The following is a 1963-nucleotide window of genomic DNA, read 5'->3' on the forward strand; positions in this document are numbered from 1 at the left end:
GACCCTAGTGAGGATTAAGTGGTGTATAGATAATGGATGGATTTATAATAATATATATGTTTAATTTATATTTCTCATATATCCACAGTGTTCTTATTTCAGCAGTACAATATATTTATTCTACTGTTTGGCTGTTATCATGCTCATTCCTGACTGTATGTACGTCCTACTGGCTCCTTTTGTAAATATGTTTATATATTCTTATTTGTCTTTTTATACTTTTAATTTCATTGTACTTTGTGTATGATGACAAAAAAACCATTCTATTCTATTCTATTCTATTCTATTCTATATACCTTAAATTAAAAAGGCAAAATCTGTAAAATACTGGTAAATTGTTTTAAAAAAATAAATAAATACAGCTCAACAGTGTTTTAAATAATGACTCTGAGCATGTTTCAGTCTGGACTACAATGACATGATCGTCGTTGCCGTGGTTATTCTTGCTTCCCTTATAGAGCACACATTGAGCTGGTGCAGATATTCTGTTTGACACAACTGGAGGCAAATTTCATCAACAGTTAATTTTCACATCTGAGCGCGTTGTACCATCATTTATTAACAGCTGCATCCTGACTCCTATATTCATCTGCTTCCAGCCACGTCTTACCCAGATGAGCAGGAAGGGGTCGGTCTCTGCCAGCAGCGAGGACAGGTAGTGCTGGATGCTCAGCGTCTGGCTCATGTCGTCCTTCACCTTGCAGCAGTCTTGGTGAACTCGCTCTATGACCTGCTGCCTCTCCTTCTTGGTGATGTCCCTCAGAGCCGCCACCAGCCTCTTGACGTGGACCTGCAGCTCTGAGCCGAGCCGCTCCACCTGAGTGTCGTCCTGCTTCAGGGAGTCCTGGAGAATCAAACACGATCAGAATCATTGAAACTAATCTTTAGGTAGAATGGTGCCAATTTGAGTACGATAAGGATTTCGGTTCTGGATCCTTTGTGGCCTGATGTTGTGTAGGTATGGACGGGTTCTACTGGGAGAGCCGTGATGTGGAGTTTGGTTTAGAACACACTCACAGCCATGGTGGAATCCACGTTCTCATAGTCTTTGAGGATTTGCTCTCCGTCTTTCAGCTTCTCCTCTGCTTTTATGAGCAGCGTCTGAAGAATAACCTGTGAAATCACACATTCAGCTCCTCAGCACCAACACAGCGACACATTAAAGCACACGTCTACTACACATCCCTGCAGCTGACCTTCAGATCCTCCTCCACGTGTCTCAGAGCCTTCACTTTGTGCTGAGCGTGGCTTCCCTCCAGCAGACAGTCTCCACAGATGTAGGCCCTCTCATCGGCGCAGTAGTAGCGGAAGATTTCTGCGTGCGTCGGGCACCTTCTTTGGGAGATGTCTCCCAGAGGATCCACCAACAGGTGGGTGCTGAACGCTGGCCTCTCCAGATGAGGCTGGAGGTGCTGGGCACACAGCGACACCTCACACCTCAGGCAGGTTTTCATGGCCAGCGCTGGCTGTCCATCCTCTGCCTGGGGAGGGCAGGAGTCGCACAGCACCTCCCCTCGCTCCTCCTGACACTGGGGGCAGGTGAAGCGACCTGTTCCTCCCTCATGGTCTCTCCAGGCCTCGCGGACGCAGGCGGGGCAGAAGCTGTGGCCGCAGGGCAGCGGGTGGGCGTGGCTGAAGCTGTCTCTGCACACCGAGCAGGTCATCTCCTCGTCCAGGGACGCCATGCTGAGCAGATAGACGGCCTATAAGGTGGGCGGGTGAATTCGTGCGCTGCAAAAACAAACAAAACAACAAAAAAACAACATAAAAAACTCGCGAAACTCTGGGGTGCCAGAAAAAATCTGTTAAATAACAGATGAACAGGGTAATGTTCCTGTGAAAATACTGGGAACTATATGTACAATAAAGCTATTTATAGCTGATTTAAATACAGTTAAAAAAAAAAAAAAAAAAGGTGTAAAAGAACAAATACCTATTTGTAAAAATATGGACAGATCTTTAT

General features: G+C 45.8%; 1 protein-coding gene across 1 annotated transcript in view; it reads right to left on the reverse strand.

Moving 5' to 3' along the window:
- The window catches only part of trim110 (tripartite motif containing 110), an 8763-nt gene extending 7078 nt beyond the window's left edge, over positions 1-1685 (reverse strand). The window contains exons 1-3 of the mRNA XM_008286023.1: positions 1197-1685; positions 1018-1113; positions 611-844 (exon numbers count right to left, since the gene is read on the reverse strand). Coding sequence (XP_008284245.1) covers positions 611-844; positions 1018-1113; positions 1197-1685 — 819 coding nt within the window. The remainder of the gene's footprint in view (positions 1-610; positions 845-1017; positions 1114-1196) is intronic.
- Between the last annotated feature and the right edge of the window lie 278 nt (positions 1686-1963).

The sequence above is a fragment of the Stegastes partitus genome, unplaced genomic scaffold (assembly GCF_000690725.1).
Source record: "Stegastes partitus isolate 25-593 unplaced genomic scaffold, Stegastes_partitus-1.0.2 Scaffold425, whole genome shotgun sequence".
Classification (NCBI taxonomy): domain Eukaryota; kingdom Metazoa; phylum Chordata; class Actinopteri; family Pomacentridae; genus Stegastes; species Stegastes partitus.